The 18599-nt window shown below is 36.9% G+C and overlaps 1 protein-coding gene across 2 annotated transcripts in view; it reads left to right on the forward strand.

Moving 5' to 3' along the window:
- The window catches only part of RAD23B (RAD23 homolog B, nucleotide excision repair protein), a 39718-nt gene that overhangs the window by 4921 nt on the left and 16198 nt on the right, over positions 1 to 18599 (forward strand). For both annotated transcript variants that reach the window (XM_032418298.1, XM_032418299.1), the window contains exons 2-4: positions 10352 to 10433; positions 10818 to 10897; positions 13654 to 13922. In XM_032418298.1, coding sequence (XP_032274189.1) covers positions 10352 to 10433; positions 10818 to 10897; positions 13654 to 13922 — 431 coding nt within the window. The remainder of the gene's footprint in view (positions 1 to 10351; positions 10434 to 10817; positions 10898 to 13653; positions 13923 to 18599) is intronic.

The following is an 18599-nucleotide window of genomic DNA, read 5'->3' on the forward strand; positions in this document are numbered from 1 at the left end:
ACATAATACGGGAAGTACCTGGGAAATCAGATACGGTTTCTGCCAGACTTTTGCTCTTCCTATACCTAGCACATAGTGGGCATTTAATAAACATCTTTTGAATGAATTGAATGCATTCTTTTAGTGATCCCTCAGTATTTGCATGTTGATTTTTATTTAATATTTGTTGAGTACTTACTAAACTTTCAGTCCTACTGTCACGGTGCATATGTTACAATGGAATAAATCCGTTAAAAAAAATTTTAATAACTAGATAATGCTAAGAGCTATGTAGAGAATTGAAATAGGGTGAGGTAATGTGATAGTGTATGACTGGGTGGCTACTTTTAAATTGACTAGTCACTGAAGGCCTTTTTGAATACAGTGACATTTAAACTGATATCTGAATAATAATAAGTACTCAGATGGGGAAGAGTGTTTTCTGTAGGGAAAGACCTTTAAGAGTGTGTTTTGGGACTCAAAAAAGGCTTGTATTGCTAATCTAGTAGGTGAGGGAGAAGAGAGGTAATCAGAGTTAGCCAAGGGGGGTTTTCAAGGTAAAATAAGAAGCCTTTGGGGAATTTTAAGCAGAAGAGAAAATTTTCTTTTATGATTTTAAAGGTTACTTTGCTGTATGGGAAATGGATAATAGGATGAGCAAGAGGAATAGCAGGGAGACCAGTTAGGCTTGTATAGTAGTCTTAAACAGTCAAGGCTTTAACTAGGGAAGTAGGAGCCACAGATATGAAGAAAAATGGATGGATTTGAGATGTGCTTGGGAGTGTAGAGTTGAGAGAATTTTTGATGGGTTGGAGTGGGGAAAATTGAGAAATTGAAGATTAAGCCTAGATTTTGGTTGTATAAATTGTGTGAATACTTATGGTCTTTCCTGAGATGTGGAGGGCTGGGAAGGGAGTAGGTTTGGGGTTGTGGTGGGAACTCAAGATTTAAGATGCCTATTAAGCATTCAAGTAAAGATGACAAGGAGATTTGTTACGAAGCTCGATTCCAGAGAGAAGTTTGGGATGGAGATAGAGCCCTGACGATAGGCAGCCTATGTGGTTGACTTCAGTCCATGGGACCAGATGAGATCATCTAGCAGTCTTTTTCAGTGTCCATTGCTTGTGTAATTTGAACCCTAAATTATCCACTATATGTAATTAATTGTATTCTACTAGAATTGAAGAACCATGGTGAGAATGTAGCTAGGTAATAGAATGGGGCCTGGGGTTGAAGCCTGTATTTGGAGATTGAGTAGTGAAGAGGTCAGTCAAGGAACAATCTTTGAGGTAGGAAGAATCCAAGAAAAGAAAATGTTTCAAGGAGAAGGAAAGGATCTAATGTGTCTACTGCTTGAGAGTTCAAGAGACATGCCCTTTGGTTTTGACAGCTTGGAGATTATTAGTTACCCTGACAAGTAATTTCCATGGAATGGTGGAGCCAAAAGTTATGTTTAAGTGGATTGAGGAATGAATGGGAGATGAGGAAATGTAGATAGTAACTATGGACATATATTAGTTATCTTGACATTGTCATTTTCCCTGATGTAGCTGCTTTTATCTTTGTGTTAAAAACATGTGAAAATGATCACAATTCTGATCTTCACAGCATGTGGTAGACATTGTTTAAAAAAGACATCCACACCAGAATTGTGGAAAATAATGTATTAGTGTATGTTTTAAAAAGAAGAAATGAATGCCAGCGTGATTAGTAACTTGCTGCCATCACACAGTCAATGGCTTTGGTAGTTTCAGTATCTATGAAAGATGGTCTTGCCTCATACCCTGGTCTTGTATTCCTTAATCTCTCATCCAGTGATATTTCCTTCTACACTACCTCAATTATTCAGTCCCATGACTGGTAACTAGATCGTACTGCCAGTAACTGTAGCTATTCCCCCATCCCCAGTAATCTGTTTTTAGTAACCTACTTTACCTTTCTTCTGATTCCAGTTCTTATGAGACCTATAATTCATTTGATCCACACTTCTTTTTGCTGGCTCTCCCTTCATGTTATTGCTTCCACTCTTGCCCAGCTAAAATAGGGTCAGTGATTATAATCACTCTCTTGCAAGGGTCAGCATAGCATGTCTCTTGAGCCAGGCCGCCTGAGTTTCAATCCTGGCTGTAGCACTTGCTCTGTGACCTTGGGCTAGTTACCCAATAATATGTCTGTTTCTTCATCTTAAAATGAGAGTACTGCCACTGGCAGTACTAACCTCACATGGTTGTTTGGAAGGTTTTACGAGTTTGAGAGCATACACATAAAACCGTGACCGTGCTTGACAACATGGTCCCAATCTCACTTCATTGTTTTTTCTTGGAAAACCCCAAATGTGATTAAATTCTGTTTTGTTTGTACTTGGCACTTGTGTAGCTAGAAGACAAACAAACACATAGCCACATTGATTTGTCTCACTTAAAGTTTGTGAACATTAACTGTAATTGGGCCCTTTGTACTGCCTGTTAAGTGTACTTTACTAGTGTACACTTTACTAGTCCATCCATTCACTCTTCCACTGTCATAAGCAGATTTCATTGAATGTCCTCATTTTCAGCCAATAACCCTAGCTTTTAGATTTTATTGAGATTTTAGATTTTATTGAGAATATAGAAACAGTCGGGACAGAACTTTTGCAGAGTCCTACCAGAGCTACCTACTTCCTATAGTCCCCTTTTGTTGGGGGTTGGTATCTATTAGGGGTGGTGCTAAGGCTGGTGCCTCTACTTTTCCACTATACCCTATACTTGGTCGTCTGTGAAGGACCTCACTCCATCTGTTCTCCTTTTCTCTTCTGCCTCATTGATTTTTCCATTCTAGAATATTCAGATATTTTCCTTATCTTAAAAAACCCTCCCTTGTCTCAGTATCCCTCTTTGGCTACTGCCTCATTTCCTGGCTGCTCTTCATAGCAAAACTTAAGGGTAGCTCTTGAGTCTGTTTACTTGTTTTTATATCTTGCTCACTTTCAAATACATCACACTACGGCCAGGGGTGAGTTTTTTCCCATTTTGTATTTGTCCTTTGTCCTTGAGCACTTAAATCTTTTTTCTCATTAGTAAAATAGGAGTATTAATAATTTGCCTGCCTTTTTGAGTTGGTGTGAAAATCAAATGAGATCATGGATCTGAAAATTTTTAATGAATTGTGAAATTAAAAATAAACGTATACAATTTTTTTAAAACAAATCCTGCTTTTTCATCGGTTTTCCATTATTTTGATCAATGCTTTCACTATTTTAAAAAGATTTGTATAGATGTGGTTTCCTCTCATTGTGTCAACTTGATATAATCACCAATTTCAGTTTTTAAGAGTGGTGTTCTGCTTTTTTTTAGTTTGGAAATTGTGAGATGATTTGATAGGTAATGTATAAAATTTCTGTTACTTTTGTAAAGAAATGTGCTAAATTTGAGCCTGCCATAGCACAGAATCCTGCTGAAGGACATCACACCATCTGTTCCCTGTAAGTTTGGATAAATTCCTTATATAGTGTCTCCAAGAGCTAATTTTATAACTCAATGAACTTTATAAAACCTTTAAACATTACATAAACCTTTTCTAGCAGAGGAAGTAGACTGGCTACAAATGACTAATATATATGAACAGATCCTAAATACTTCAACAGGTGGATAAAAATTATGTGTCACTCCCTCTCTCCTTTCCCCCTCAAACTTTTGGTTGAATTAGGTAGGTGGCTTTTTTGTAGTGTGTTAGATCCATTCTCTGCCTATATAGAAACTTTAAAACTTATAGGTATCTTGAGATTTCTACTTCTCTACTTAGTTTTCAAAGTCTGTGTCTGTTTTTATCTTGTTGAAATCATACCGTTAAGAATATATTTTGGTATAGATTAAATTGGCATGAATAGTTTGGCTTAGGAGCCTAAATATCATAGTTTCTATGGGAAAAATAGATTCTGGATTTCAAATTACATTTTTTTCAAAGATTGTTTGTTTGTTAGTTTATTTATTAGAGAGAGAGAGTAGAGTGAGATAGAACATAAGTGGTGGGGAGGGGCAGAGGGAGCGGGAGAAGCAAGTTCCATGCTGAGCAGGGAGCCTGACAGGGATCATGACCCCTGCTGAAGGCAAAGGCTTAACTGACTGAGCCACCCACATGCCCCTCAGAGTATATTTTAAAATCATAGCCTTTTGGATCATAATCATAATTTGAGAATTGATGGCTTTTATTTACTGTCTACTCACATATTATTAATACTGTACTCTCAGTAATAAAAAATCTCTTTTGCTACATTTTTCCATTCTGTGGGTCTAGTGGGAAGATTTTTCCTGTTGCACTAGAGTCAGCTGATTCTTTATAATCAATTCTATTTTTAGAATTAGCGGGAGACTACTTTGGGGGAGGAATCCAGGAAATACTCCTTGGTGCCTGCCACTTTCTCAAATGGAAGTATACCACCCAAGGAATCCCCCCCCCCCAAAAAAAATGCATTGCCCACAGTGTAAATCTGTGAAACCCTTTTGCTTTGGGACTCTCCTTTTGCTAATGGCTAATAGCCAAATTTTGGTTGCTCTTAATTATTTTTCAAAAATTTAGCTAGGTATTAGACTACTGCCTCAGACCTTTCTCTTTTTATTTTTCTTTTTTAAGTAATCTCTGTGCCCAGCGTGGGGCTCAAACTCAAGACCCTGAGATCAAGAGTCGCATGCTCTACCAAGTGAGCCAGCCAGGCGCCCCAGACTTTTCTTTTTTAATGAAGACTCCTCCCAAAATTGCAGTGTATTCTTTTTTTTTTTTTTAAAGATTTTATTGATGTATTTGAAGTAGAGCAAGCTAGAGAGAGAGGAGAAGCAGGGGGAAGGGGCAGAGGGAGAAGCAGACTCCCCACTGAGCAGGGAGCCTGATGTGGGGCTTGATCCCAAGACCCGGGGATCATGACCTGAGCCGAAGGCAGACGCTTAACCGACTGAGCCACGCAGACGCCCCAAAATTGCAGTGTATTCTTGTATAATATTAGTAAGCAATGGTTGAGAGGGGGTGCAGTGATTTTTTTTTTTAATTTTTTAAATTTTCCCTTAAATTACTAAAATAATCCAGGCTTGTTACAGTTAGTAAAGTGTATAAAAAAGCAGAAGGCTTTATGCTCCTGGTCCAGGTAACCACTATGGACTCTATATGCTGCTAGACATTTTTTTTGTGTACATGTAACACATAAACATAACTACACTGTTTTTTAAAAATCAACTAGCTTTTGCCCCTTAAAGATAATTATAAATGTGTCATTTATTCATATGTGCATGCATTCAGTGAATACCTTGCATGTATAGTGATTGTTCTTGTATTGCATTGTATTCAAATGAATGTACAATAATGTATTTTACCATTGAATGTTTAGGGTTTTCAGTATTATAAACAGTAGTGTGGTACACATATTTTGTTCATGTATCTTTGAAGTATTTGTGTGAACATGTCTTTAGCCTTGATTTCTAGATGTAGAATTGTTGGATCAAAGGCGTCAGTTTGCTTCAAAATTGCCTGCATCAGTGCTCACAAATATCATCTTCCACATGAGTAACTAGCCAGTATTCAAATAAGAGATGTAGCACAGATTAAATGAGTTAAATATTGTGAAGCTCTTCATATACTGCCTGGCATGTGGTAAGTACATAGCACCCATGAGCTGTTACTCATTCAGCCACTGTATTTCAGGGCTACCCATTAAAGCTTGCATAATTTTTTTTTACTACTTATAACAGTAATAAGGAACAATACAGTTACAGCAGAAATAAGGAAAATATACTGTAACATTGAGGAAGCTGGGTTATCATATGAATATTCAATTGCTAACCTAATCAACAAGCTGTAGTCCTAGAAATCTTGTGCAAAAGTGCTGTGTAGGAGGACTGAGGTGCAAAACATTATGTTACTGTCATGGGGATATAATTTGTAAGACATTTTGATATCTGAAACATAAAACTTAAATTTGTTGAATGGAAAAGACTACTTTTAATGGTTATTGGCCTGGACTAGGGTAGTGCCAGGGGATGCAATGTAATATTCACATGGGGAAATAATTAGGTGGTAAGTTGGAACCACTGGATGAATGATTTGATGTGAGGAATGTGGAAGAGACAAGCACCTCATGGGAATGGGATGAAAAGGGATAACTGATCAGCTTTTGTGTTGGCACTTTTTAATAGACTATTATTATTAATTGTGATTGTCTCCCTTTTGGGGGGGGAAAAAGCCATGTCAACCATGTTTAATGTTAGATAAAGAATATGTTTTTCTTTTGAAATGCACACAATTTCATAAGAGAAGTATGCGGCTAGGAAAAAAGTTTGGTTTCTTGATAACAATGCTTTGTTGATGGTTGGGTTGATGATAAACTCATTCTTCAGGGGGAAATAAACAGCAAAATGAAAGTTTAGCAAAATGAAAGGATAGCCTTCGTTATTTATTGGGACTGTGGTGATCAATTCTAGATCCATCCTGTTTACTACTTAATGAAATAGGAGCACTGGCATGGGGCTCAGCGCAGTTAGAGGAGTCATAACTGCATGTGTTGCTGGTCATAACTTTCCCAAGACAAGCCATGTGCACAGGTGCTACCTCTTCTTTTTTTGCAACATCCAGAAAGAAGACCTTTCTTAATAAGCTGTTTTAAAGTGTGTTCAATTTGATCAGGTTAGGATTTAGACTTACTAGTCTATAGGCCATCTTTCAGCAAATATATTATGGTTGAAATGCCTATGGGATAAAGTAGAGACTTAGGTATGCATGGCTAAAGTTGACAGGGCTAAGAAGTGACACCTGGATGTTTATTAAAACTAAAGGAGATGGATTATCTGGGAAGTTTATATAGAACAAAAGGCAGCCTTGGGTATAACCCTGAGTAGCACTTAAAGGGCTAGCCAAGGAAGAGCATTTCACAAAGCCGTAAACAGAGAGATAGGAGGAAATCCAGAAGAGCATGGCCTTACGGAAGCCAAAGGAAAGCACTGTAAACAGGAGAAACAGGTTCAGTACTGTTTAATGTGACAAGTCAAGTAAGGTAAGAAAGGACTAAGAAGTGTCTGGTTATGATTTTTGCTGAATTTGGTGATAACTGGTAAGAGCAGTCTTATGGAATCCTGGGGATAGGGAGAAAATAAGCAGCAGAATGAGAATAAAGTCCATTCTTTTGTCAGCACTGTATAGTTGAGTAGTAGGTCTGGTGTTACCAGTAAGTTCTACAGTGTGTGTAGTTAATTTTTTGAAAAATGCGTGAGACTAAGGGGAGGAGAGTGTAGCTGACAAGAGATATGGGGAGTTGGGAAGATTTTTTTTTTTTTTTTTTTTAAGATTTTATTTATTTATTTGACAGAGAGAGACATAGCGAGAGAAGGAACACAAGCAGGGAGAGTGGGAGAGGGAGAAGCAGGCTTCCCCACTGAGCAGGGAGCCTGATGCGGGGCTTGATCCCAGGACCCTGGGATCATGACCTGAGCCAAAGGCAGACGCTTAACGACTAAGCCACCCAGGTGCCCCAGTTGGGAAGTTTTTGTTTTGTTTTGTTTTTTTAATTTTTTTTTTTTTTAAGATTTTATTTATTTGACAGAGAGAGAGACAGCGAGAGAGGGAACACAAGCAGGGGGAGTGGGAGAGGGAGAAGCAGGCTTCCCGCGGAGCCGGGAGCCCGATGTGGGGCTTGATTCCAGGACCCTGGGATCGTGACCTGAGCTGAAGGCGGATGCTTAACAACTGAGCCACCCAGGCGCCCCTAAACACTTACAGTGTTAGTCTGTGATTACTTTTTTAGCCAAATTATATAGATAGTGATGTCTATAGAGTTCTCATTGTTATATTCTTAATATTCTTTAATCACCGGTTTGGTTTCTTTGGAGCAAAATGATTGGAGGTGTGTGTTGTTGTTGTTCTGCTTTTTTTTATTCAGACATGATTAGTCCAGTGTACCATCATGCTTCACACCCAGCATGGGGCTCAAACTCACCACTCTGAGATCAAGAGTCACATGCTCTACCAACTGAACCAGCCAGACACCCCAGCAAAACTCTTTAATGTTTGGCTTAATAGAAGATAGATAGCTTCTCACCTGCTTCTGCATTCAGTCTTTTGTGGAATCACATGCTTTGTAACCTCTGGAAAACTCAAGTATATACTTGTGAGAAAATTAGAATGGAAAAAGGCAAATAATGTCTTTGACCTTGCAGACCACTTGATAAGGTCTTACGAACCTTTATGGCTCCCTGACCACACCTAGAGAATCATTGCTCTAGGCGTTAGCATCCATAGCAGTGCAGGGATTTAGTGAAATGATCTTTAAAATTTATGTTAGAAATTTGGATATATCGTATCTTTTATTTCCTGCTCTTATCATGAAGTGCTAGTTGAATGTATAGGTAAAATCAGAACTGTCAACATTAATTTAAAGCAAGGGCCGACTGTAGAGTTATTGAAGTTGTGAAGTCTTTGTTCTTCTTTATTCTGAAACACACATAGCAGAGAGTTTACCATATGATAAAGAACATTATGTGAAATTGAATAAGGCCATGGAATTTATAGCCTGAGTTTACTGATGTTGAGATCAGATTCTCTGAGTGCCTTTTTTTTTTTAAGTTGTTCCTTGTGTTCATTTAACCTTTGAAATTCAGAACAATAGAAAATAGTGGACTTAGATTCTTGTGATGGATTTCTGCTTTGGGGAACATCAGAATAGTGGTGATGCTGTTGACTCATTTCAGGAAGATCAATGCAGCAAGGGTAATTTATATGGTGTGTGCAAAATAACTCTGCTTTAAAGCTTGAAGTCAGAAAGCTGTTTTGGGTTTCAGCTACTACGTAGTAGCTGTGTGACCTGGGGAGGAGATTTAACCTTTCTTCTCATCTATAACATTGAGTGGATGATATTCCCATTTGTCCCAGAGTTTTAAGAATTACTTGAAATTGTGTATGTTAATGTACTTAAAGCTGTATAAGCATTATCATCTTTTTTTTCTTTTGGAAGATACATTGTTGCTTTTTAATTGTACAAAGGGACCTTCTCTTTCTCTCTCAGGCGATTTTTCATCTAAAGCTCAGAACTATCAACTTAGACAATTTTCAGAAGTATTCTGGGAAATTGAAGGAAATGGAATTTTCCCCTTTGATTCTTGTGTCTTTAATGAAACTAGTACTCTCTCTTTGTATCCCTATCAGGCAGTCTTTCACCTAAAGCTCAGAACTATCAACTTAGACACTTTTTAGAAGTATTCTCGGAAATAGAAGGAATAGAATTTTCCCTCTTGATTCTTGTGCCTTTAAAGTAATGAAACTAGTTCCATTATGTCTTCTTGCCTCTTTTACTCCTCTGCCACCCTGCTTTCTGATCAGTGTCAGAAATTGATTGGACTCATTTTCAGAATACCTTATAATGAGCCCATTGTCACGTAATTTTAGGAATCAAAGAGACCATAAAGATCATCTGTTTCAGTCCCTCGTACTTCGTAGATGAGACTGATATTTGAGAGAAACCGAGCTACTTGTTTAAGATCATTTAAGTGGTACAGTGGTCCTTGGCCAAGGCTGAACTTTGGAACCACCTGTAAAGCTTTAAAAAAAAATACAGATGTTCACGCCACATCCCCAGAAATTGTTTTAATTAAAACAGTCTTTTATGAAGATTTATGAAGATTTATGAAGGTCTTTATGAAGCCCCCTCGGGTGTGATTATAATGAAATGTATCCCACTTTTAAAGTGAATCATTTGCCATTTAACATTCATATTTAACTTCTATTATTATTGTAGAAGTGACTATTTCATTTCTTAGGCCTTTTAGGTTAGAGAGTTTTTCTTTACTTTTTTACTCTGTGGGAAATAAGGCCATAAACTATAATGAGAATCAAAACTTTCTGATGTTGAAATCTTTATTTTGAATGGATTTATCAAGTCAACTGGTAAAGTTTTTTCTTTTTATCTGTGTATGTCTAGCATCTGTGGTAAAACAAAGTTTATACCTATTATGCCTAGCGATATGTATTTTTTTTTTTTTTAAGATTTTATTTATTTATTTGACAGAGAAAGACACAGCGAGAGAGGGAACACAAGCAGGGGGAGTGGGAGAGGGAGAAGCAGGCTTCCCGCGGAGCAGGGAGCCCGATGCGGGGCTCAATCCCAGGACCCTGGGATCATGACCTGAGCCGAAGGCAGACGCTTAACGACTGAGCCACCCAGGCGCCCCTATTATGCCTAGCGATATGTATTAAGAATGAGTTTTTTTGATATAATATTGTAAAGACAGGATCTTTAAGTTTTTGGAAGTATATTTAATAGTTAATATGCATAAAATTTTACCTTGCATTATTTATTCAAATTCTGGATTGTCATTTGTTGTTTAGACTTTTTAGAAAAAAATCTTTGTTTTTCCTGTAGGTGAAGGCACTGAAAGAGAAGATTGAATCTGAAAAGGGGAAAGATGCCTTTCCTGTAGCAGGTCAAAAATTAATTTATGCAGGTATGAATTAAATATTGTAAGTAATATGCCATCTTCTTGCTTACAGTGACAGTCTTTGGTTTTAGAAATTGTCATCTTATAAATTGTGTATACAGATTGAGTCTTTCAGAAATATATACGGTGTTAAAGCTCTTAAGATGATGTTTAAAAAAAAAAGGAAATATATACGGTGTTTGTGTTTGATATCTTTCAGTCAAATGTTAGTGCCTTTTTACCCGACTATATTTCCGTTTATATTTATCTTGGCTGATTAGTTAATGTTTTTCTTTGGGGAAAGTATTAATTGATAGAATTGACATTGGTGATTATTTTAACTTCAGTTAATGTGTAAGACAAAGGTTATGGGGCTTCAAATAATGTGTTCTTTTTTTCTTAATGTACTAGGCAAAATCCTCAATGATGATACTGCTCTAAAAGAATATAAAATTGACGAAAAAAACTTCGTGGTGGTTATGGTGACAAAAGTGAGTTTGAGCCTTGTTCTGTATATCTTTATGCATTTGAGGGTTTTTTTTTTTTTGGGTTTTTTTTTTTTAAATAATGATCCCAACTGTGTATATAGTTTGTGCACATCCATATGGCAGGTACTTAACTGTTAAAAGGTTTTAACAGTCTACTTTGAGTCAGCCATAAAGTTAATTATTTTGTACATTTATAGCTTAAACATAACTTTAAATGAAACAGATAATAAAAGGTCATGTAAAAATTGTTAAGTTTTGCTGGAGTAGTAAAATCGGTAATTAAGTAATTTAAAGTGTGATTCTTAGTAATTGAGTAAATAGTTCTTATTTTGTGTTTTTAATAAGGGTGCCTTAAAGGGACTTGCTAAATTATGTACTAGGTCTGACTGACTCCTCAGGCAGAAAAGACATGTAAAATCATAATTTCAGTGATATTCCTTAGTTGAGGGGGTAGATTTTTAGATGCTAAAAAAGGAAAAGGCAGCTGAAGAAATGATAGAATGATAGTTGTGAGAAAGGTTTTGGTTTGGTGGTGTTTTTTAGAGGGGAAGGGCAGAAGGAGAGAGAGAATCTTAAGTAGGCTCTCTGCCCAGTGCAGAGCTGGACGTGGGGCTCAATCTCAGGACTCTGAAATCATGACAGACCAAGATTCGGACACTTAACCAACCAACTGAGCCACCCAGGCGCCCCTTGAGGAAGTTTTTTAAAGGGAATTTTTTGTGACTTGTTGGATTGAAATATATTTGGGACAGTTTATAAAAGTCAGAGTTTTTCTCTAAGGCAGAGAATGAATTTGGGTTCTTTCAGAGGTTCTGTTATATTTTTGTTTAAAGATACATAAGCATGCAGTGGAGAGTTAAATAGGGATGTGGTGGTACTCATGACATGAATTTTTAGGATTGAGTTGTCGTAATCTGAGAAGAACAGTATACTTGTGACACTGAAAATAAGTTTAAATAAGTAATTGAAAAACAGTTTATCAAAGACTGAAAGAATAAATGAGGATTTTTTTTTAAGTTTAAGGTACTATATGCAGTAGAAAATAGTTGAGCAAGTAAATTTTAATTAACTGCATATTTTTGTCCTGAGAAAAAGCAGCTAAACATAGGTATTGGATTTAAAAGTTTTTAATCCATTAAGAACCATAGTGATTTTGTTATATTAAAGCACTTATACTCACTAAATGTTAAACTTTACATATAGAGGAACAGAATCATGTGAGGAAACTTTGTCTCAGTCTAGTATTTTTAACTGTGATAAAATATACATAACACAAAATTTACCAGTTTAACCATTTTTAATTGTACAGTTCAGTGGCATTAAGTACATTCATGTTCTACAACCATCATCACCATCTGTCTCTAGAACTCTATACCCACTAAATGGTATCTCCCATTTCCCTCGCCCCCCAGTCCCTGGTAATCACTATTCTACTTTCTGTGAGTTTAACTACATACTTCATATAAGTGGAATCATACAGTGTTTTCCTTGTGTGACTGGCTTATTTCCCTTAGCATAATGTCTTCCAGGTTCATCCATGTTGTAGCTACATGCCAGAATTTGTGTCCTTTTAGGGCTGAATAATATTCCATTGTCTCATCTAGTTTTATCATGTATAGTACATAATGGAAAATGTGGTAGCCACATATTTGGATAGGTATGTTATTGGTGTTATTTCCTTTAGTATTATAATAACCTTGATTATTTAGAACATAGCTAAGAATTAAGCAGGATAGGTCTCAGAATAGATCCATGCATTTGAAGAATAGCTACTTAGAGCCAAACCTTTTCTTATTTTACATAGGATTCTAATGATATTTGTGGTTATTTTATTTTCAAGTTAATAGAAGCCAGCTATTAGAAGGGGAAGAATTGGGCATTATGGAAGCAATGAGAAATGACCTTATTATAAAGAGACAGGAAAAAGTTATTTAGATCAAAAGTAAGCAGAAAAACTTCAAAAAGCAGATGGGTTTGATACCATTTAGAATGAGGCTTAAATAGCTCTATGGCAACAGAGACCTTGAGGGCATGGAATGTGACTGTATTATATTGATCACAAGTAATCTTAAGGGAAATAATAAATGAGCATAGTAATGCATTTAAATTTCATTTCATCTAGACTGGAGTTTTAGAACATTAATAATTTGCAGAGTATTGGCAGTTTAAAAGTTACAGGGCCAAACACACAGAGACACAGGTCTCTTAGAATAAAGAAAGGAGGGAATGAACGCTGCTAGTATTTCTTTTAATTCCCCTGCCCTACCTTGGACAAGCCACTCTTTCTCCAGTGTGCTCTATACCAGCTCAAATCAAACAAGAAAGTTATTTTGGTGACGCTTTTAAATGACAATAAATACTTGAAAATTATAACCAAGGAACTTAAAGTGTAATGCTTGGGGGTGGTGGGACAGTAATTATATGGTTCTTTTCTCAGTACACATTCTGTATATTTCTGAGTAGTGGCTGCTTTTGGTTCTTTTTCATATTAACTTGATAACAAAGACTGAAACTATTAGCTAAAGCTAATTAAGGTTGATAGATAATATATATGCTGTCACTGGCTTTGAAAGAGTAACGTTAAGTAGTGATTCAGATGGATAATATTGATCGCTTATTACGTTACTTTATGAAATTATTTTCAAGTTACAAGTTTGTGTTAGTGTTAGTTTGTAGCCTCCTGTAACCATACAGTCTGCTTAGAGATCAGGTAATGTATTTTATCATAATCCATTGTTTTACTTTTTTAATGTGTTTAGCCCAAAGCAGTGACAACACCAGCACCAGCTACAACCCAGCAGTCAAATCCTGCCACCACTACCACAGTTAGCTCCTCCACAGCCCCAGCTGTGGCTCAGGCCCCAGCCCCTGCTCCCACTCTGGCTCCCACTCCTTCCCCTGCATCCGTCACTCCAGCACCAACGACAGCATCTTCTGAACCTGCACCTGCTAGTGCGGCGCAACCAGAGAAGCCTGCAGAAAAGCCAGCAGAGACACCCGTGGCTACGAGTCCAACAGCAACTGACAGGTAAGACCTACAATCTAGGAAATCATATCTCAACACAAGTTCATGACAAGAACTTAACGCGAGTATTTATTTTGATGATTGTTTTGATCAAACTTTGTTTCTGCTACGTTAAACTTTTTCTAAACATTGAACTGTGACTAAAACAGCATGCTTGTGCCTGTTTCAATTTCCATAATCCAGATTTGTATACTCTGCATTTTTTTCCCGCAGGGGGAGGGGAAAGAGGGTCACAGTCATTATTTATTTTGTGTAGAAAAATTAAGAAATACAAATGACTTATAAGAATAAAAATAACTTGCTATTTTATTATAGTTTGACATTATAAATAATTTGACCTTGACCCCTAATCATTATTTATATTTGATCTATATTCTTTTCTGATCATTGTCATTTATATTGTAAATATCCTTCCATGCCACTAAACATTTCCAGTTGCTGTGTAGCATTGTGTTTGGATCTGACATTTGTTGGCACTTAACCTTAGAAAAATAACATCTTTGGGTATTTTCCTCATCTGTAAAATGTGGATGACATGGGGTGCCTGGATGGCTCAGTCGTTAAGCGTCTGCCTTCAGCTCAGGTCATGATCCCAGGGTCCTGGGATTGAGCCCCGCATCGGGTTCCCTGCTCAGCAGGAAGTCTGCTTCTCCCTCTCCCACTCCCCCTGCTTGTGCTCCCTCTCTCGCTGTGTCTCTCTCTGTCAAATAAATAAATTTTAAAAAAATGTGGATGACAATAGGACCTATATCTTAGAGTTGTTGTAAGGATTAAATGAAATAATGTAAAAGCTGTGAAATAGCACATGTTCACAGCAGAGTTAAGTATCAACTATTGTGCATAATAACCTACTACCTTTTGTTGAACATATGGATTGTTTGAATTTTCCACTGTTTTATCTATATTTTTGTGAACTTTTGTAGAAATTTAAATTTTACCAGTGTAGATCTTTAAAACAAAAGAAAAGGTGCAGGATATTTGAGGAGCAAGAAATATTTTCTTGTGGGAAGTTGGCAGGAGTATTGAGTAGTTTATGACAAAGGTTTTTTTCCCCCCAAGGATAAATAAAATAACCAAAACAAGTGCTTTGGTTCTCTTGGGTGGACGCGTATAGAGAATTTCTCCTTTATCTGAGAACATGGGTAGTATTAAGTCCAGTGTGCACTGGCACTGTTTGTCTTTTGTGACTTCAGTACAGCTTGGGACCTCAGTGGCAGTAGTTAAAGTCCTCGGAATCAGAACCAGATGGAGTAGAGATTATACAGGAATTGGAAACACTGATAGGAAAGCATGTTTGTGATAAATACAATGATTAGAAAAAAATTAGGATCCTTCATTTTAGTGTTTGCCTTTATGTCTGGTTACTGTGTCTGACGCAGTCCACAGTGTTTGGAGAGGTTTGAGTGATCTGATTAATTGGTCACTTAGGGCCTCTTTCCAAGGAATTGATTCCCTACGAGGAGAGCATAGGCTCAGGAAATAAAATACTTCCCCTATGCCTGCTTGCTGAACTTTGCTTTAGGCATTCTGAGACACTGTTGCCTAACTTGATGCTTCTCCCATGTATATTTAGAAATGCATTCAACACTCTTACCTAGTGGGAGAGAACCTAGACTCAGGTTAAGCTGTTCTATCAAAAGGTTGTTCGTCAGTTCTGTGTATGGGAGGGAACTGAACAAATTTAACACATTGGTTTTCCAGATCATATAAATATTGTAACTGTAATTAAATATGTCTTCATTCAGTGCAGTATATTTTATTTTCTTAAATGTTTTCAGCTTTTTGAAAAGCTCGTAGTGAGAATTTCAGAATTGATGAATATATTTTAATGTGCTAATATGATCTATCCAAATTTCTTTATTATCTCTTTTTAAAATTTCTTTCTGGGGGTACAGTTTCATTTACCCATTCTCAAGAGTCAGTATTACGTTTTCAGACCTACAGAAGTTGCATAAATCAGTAGATGGTCAGTGATACAGAGAGCAGATGCTAGAGTTACTTACTTGGTTTGGCCTTATACACCAACTGCTTACTTTTATTTCCCCACATTATCACCTTAGAGAAGGATAACATGGGAAAGGAATGATGAGAGAAGCTCAGAAAACTGGCTGCTTAAATGTGCCTTAGTCCTTTCATCTGTATTGTACAACGTGGAGTGTCCTATAAAGCACGAAACTTAGTGAGATAATTGTCGAGAGACATGTTGGTATAAATTTGAGGGACACCAGAAAGTTTATTCATCACCACTGGCCTGACATTTCATTAATAGGCGTTTGTGTCTTTAGGCCAATTTTGTTCTTTAAAAACCACCAGTTACAATGCAAATTCTACTAGTTTATCTTTACCTTAGAGAAACTGCGCATGTGCACAAGACTACATTATTTATAGTTAAAGGCAAATTGGAACCAACCTAAATACATTAGTAAGGGAATGACTTGACCTGTAATTTATTCATATTAGAGAGCAGTGCTACTCAAAGTGATAGTAAGCAGCATCAGCATTAGTGGGAGTTTGTTTGAAATTAAACCCCTGACCTAAATTAGAATTATCTGGGGGCGGATCCCAGAAATCTGTATTTTAACAAGCTCTCCTGGTAAATTCTTGGGCTTCCTAAAGTTTGAGAAGCCCTAATGTCCAATACTACTGGCCAGTTAAAGTATGTAGTATGTATCATATTGAGTGAATGTGGTTTCAAGGCTTTGTTATCAAGTGAGAAAAACAGATTACAAAACAATATGGGCAATAACCATAAACCAAGCAAAAGCTACAAAACAACATATTCTATGGCTGTGTATAGTAATGTGTAGAAGAACAGTAGCAACGGGACAGCACACTGATAACTGCAGATGGGGAAGGAGAAGTGGTGAGGTGGAATCAAGGTTGAAGAATTGTGGTTCGGCCATACCTCACTCTTATCTGAGATATGTAAAAAGAAATTTCAAAGCAGTGTGCAGAACAGCACAAATTATCCTGTAAGAGAACTGGAATGAAGGAGATTAATCCTGCCAGGTAGTAAAGTGTATTATACATGGTGGTAATGATTGCAATAATTTACAATGGCTCTTATTAGAAAGACTGCTTAGGTAAATAGATGGTAGTCTAGAAACAGACCAGAATACATACCTGGGACTTAATGTAAGATAAAGATGTAATTTCAAACCACTGTGGGGAAGATGCTGTTGGGATTAATGCCTAGCCAGATGGAAGAGGGAAGATGGATCACTTACCTTGTACTCATAAAAATAAATTCTAGATAGAGAAAGAATCAACATAAAAGGAAACCATAAACTAGAGAACATGGGAAAAATAAAAATAATCTTAATCAAAAAAGTCATAAAAGGGACAATTGATAAATTTGACTACAGAAAGAATTTAAAAGTTGAGAACCAAACTAAAAATTCCCTATGAATAGCTTGATTTGGTCAATTAAGTGGAATACTGTGTGTCTGTGGGGAAAATTTGAGGTCATTGTTATGCTAACATGAGATGATTAAGTTAAATAAAACACACCCAAAGGTAAGACATAGTCATTGTTACATAGAAACTGGTAGTAGTGATTGTTCCCTGGGTAGGGGTCTTGGGCAAGAGAATTATTTTTTCTATATATAATTTTTTCAAAGTTTTGCCTTCTATATAAGTTAGCTTTATTATCTAGTTAATGAAGATAATTTAAAAATTACACCAGAAAATTAGTTTAATCATATTGGATGTTATGATGCCAGGCACTTTGCTAAACACTTTACCAGCAGTAACCCTACATACAGCACTTTGGGATACATGGATATTATTGTTGACATCATTGTATTGATGAAGAAACTGAGGATTAGAAAATAATTTATGAATTCAAACTTAGATATATCTCTTGCTCTTCCTGTGCTACAGGTTGGGGGGGGGAGTGCGGAGGAAGAGGGAGACAATCTTAAACAGGCTGCACGCTCAGTGTGGAGCCTGACATGGGGCTCGATCTCACGACCCTGAGATCATAACCTGAGCCGAAATCAAGAGTTGGACGCTTAACTGACGGAGCCACCTAGGCGCCCGTACTGTGTTTTATTTTTTAAAATTGGGACAGCGGTATAAGTGTGTGTTGTGTTGTATGTATGTTTTAATCTAAACTGCTAGCTGCTACCTTTACTACTTTGTAAATTTCAACTTATTTTTCTTTGGCCTACTCTTCATGGTCTTTCATAATCTTGTTTTTGTCTACTTTGTTTTCCAGACTCATCTTCTGCAGTTGCCCAACAGAAACTTAGTCCTTTTAAATTGGTTTACTTTCGGTTACAACTTGGATTTTATCACACCTCTCCGTTTTTTGCTTTTGCCATGTTCCTTGACTTGAATGTCTTCTTTCAGCTCCTGTGTTGAAAACTTACCTATAAGACCTAACTGAAATTCTGTTATGTAAAGATTTCCCAGGCCTTTCCAGCCTAATGTGGTTTCTACTTCGGCTGTTTATTGTGTACAGGTTCCCCCCACTATTGGAAAGTAGAGCATTCCTGTGAAACCTTTTGTAAGCTGAAGTGGCATAAAGCAAAGAAGCAATTACCATAAATTTATTTGGAAAAAGTTTTGATCATTCCCAGACCCATAAAATAACCTCTCAGGCTTTTCGGATACGTTAGAACACACCTTGGTAATGGAGGCACAAAATAAATTTAGATGAAGCACAGATGCTCACAG

The sequence above is a fragment of the Phoca vitulina genome, unplaced genomic scaffold, assembly GCF_004348235.1.
Source record: "Phoca vitulina isolate PV1807 unplaced genomic scaffold, GSC_HSeal_1.0 scaffold21, whole genome shotgun sequence".
Classification (NCBI taxonomy): Eukaryota; Metazoa; Chordata; class Mammalia; order Carnivora; family Phocidae; genus Phoca; species Phoca vitulina.